Genomic DNA, 1906 nt, shown 5'->3' on the forward strand with positions numbered 1-1906 from the left:
GCTGGGGAAGGTGGGGTTTGAACCACTGACCTCACAGTTAGCAGTCCAATGCTTAACCCACTGTGTCACCCAGGATCCTTGTGAACATTCTAGACAAAGAAAGCCACCATTATCACTTGGGGAAAATCAGCAACATTTCCCAAATCCGAGTTCCCAGAGAGCCATCAGAGTGTGCGTCTGAAGCAAGAGCTGTGGCCACGGGGCAGGGGTGCCCCCAATGCTCGTCCCATACCCTCCCTCTGTGAAGTCAAACTCTAGCTACTTCTGGGCTGTACTGAAGCGATAGGAGGGAAGAGAATGTGTATGGCAATGTGTGTGCCTAAGACGTGTCTTCTGTCTTGCTTTCCTCAAAGGGTCCATCTTGCTGGGAAGACGTCTTAATTCCTAACCGGATGAGTGGTGAATGCCAGTCTCTGAACTGCCCTGGTACTGGAGCGGTAAGTACCTGCTCAAACATACTCACACATACACTGACACATACCTTGGGATCTGTGTGCGCATGTGCACCATGAGTACCTGCACAAACACACTCGTGTTTACAGACACATGCCTTTCTCGGTGACCGAGTTTTACTGTCTTCCGGGATCACTGCCTCGATTGTCACTCTTCGGGACCCTTACCTGCAGTGAGTAATTACATGGTGAGGCATGCAGTTTTGACAGCCATGCATTGCAAAGAACAGATGAAAGAGAAATCATGAAGATAGAATGTTCATCATTTTCCTTATATTGTGATATTTATATTCATCTTCCACTTCATTTAAAAATTGCACATTTGCTTGATCTCCTTCTATGGTTCGTTGGCAGCTTTCTCTCATTTTGCCTGATTAGAAAACGTGGTGTGGTTGACCAGCAGTTAAGAATGAATTTGCCTCTCTCTCTGTTCCCTGGAGTCTGTCTTTTTCTTTGCAAGCATGTATCTTATGTTTAATATTAGACAGGTGTTTCTTGGTAGACTCCCCAAGGTCTGAAGGTAATTTTAAAATAATTTTATTGTTCAGGTCACAAAACTTACGTAACCTTGTCTCTAATGTGTAGGCCATTGTAATTTTTACTTAGGAAAATTCCTAGGTCCATCATAATCTTATTCTATGTTTCTCCTGAGCTGTAAAATCTGTTATGATGCAAACACAAATGTCAGTGTTAGTTTACAAAGTGTCACAACCACCTGGCAGTTAATATCTCTGCTGACAATCACAGTCTGTCAAAAGCAACAGGTACAATAGTTGAACTAGAATTGTGAGGTGTGCACTCTCTCCGATTGCCTGGATTTTTAATGATATGGGGATCGCAGTAGGTAGCAGGGAAATCATCTGTTTCCATCAAAATGCATCTGGAAGTCGTGGACAGACTTATATGTATGCCAAACTACTGAGATAAAAAGGCAGAGGAATCCTGAAGAGAAATAATATCTTGTATTCCATTGGTGTGGCACTGAACTGCTCACCGCCAGATCAGTGGTTCAAACCTACCAGCTGCTCCACGGAAACCTTGTACAGGGTCGTTGTGAGTCAGAACAGACCCCAAGGCACTAATCATTAACGTCAACATTCCACTCACGGATATTGAAGCCAAGGGCAGGTTTGCTCGCTCCCATCACTCACCTGTTGCAAACGGATGACATTAGAATGTGGATTTCATAGAGTTCTGAAGTAGAATTGTGTGTATGCACCTATATGCAAATCCAACATGAAGGGGCCTACAAAAGTGAATGGGAAAATGGAATTCAAAGGTAACTGAATTTCCCATTCAGCTTTTGAAGTCCCCTCCTATATATAGTTTTACATAATATAACTTTAATTTGTGTGTGTTTATGAGGTGCCAATAAGTCCATCATAACTCATAGGACCGTATGCACAATAGAATGAAACACTGCCTCGTCCTACTCTATCCTCAGCAATCTTGGC

At 43.2% G+C, this 1906-nt stretch overlaps 1 protein-coding gene across 1 annotated transcript in view; it reads left to right on the forward strand.

The window, feature by feature from the left end:
• Positions 1-324: 324 nt before the first annotated feature.
• The window catches only part of PARK2 (parkin RBR E3 ubiquitin protein ligase), a gene marked incomplete at its 5' end in the record, with an annotated part of 1031565 nt that continues 1029983 nt past the window's right edge, over positions 325-1906 (forward strand). The window contains one exon of the mRNA XM_006877276.1: positions 325-437. Within this exon, the coding sequence (XP_006877338.1) occupies positions 325-437 (113 nt within the window). The remainder of the gene's footprint in view (positions 438-1906) is intronic.

The sequence above is a fragment of the Chrysochloris asiatica genome, unplaced genomic scaffold (assembly GCF_000296735.1).
Source record: "Chrysochloris asiatica unplaced genomic scaffold, ChrAsi1.0 scaffold00453, whole genome shotgun sequence".
Classification (NCBI taxonomy): Eukaryota; Metazoa; Chordata; class Mammalia; order Afrosoricida; family Chrysochloridae; genus Chrysochloris; species Chrysochloris asiatica.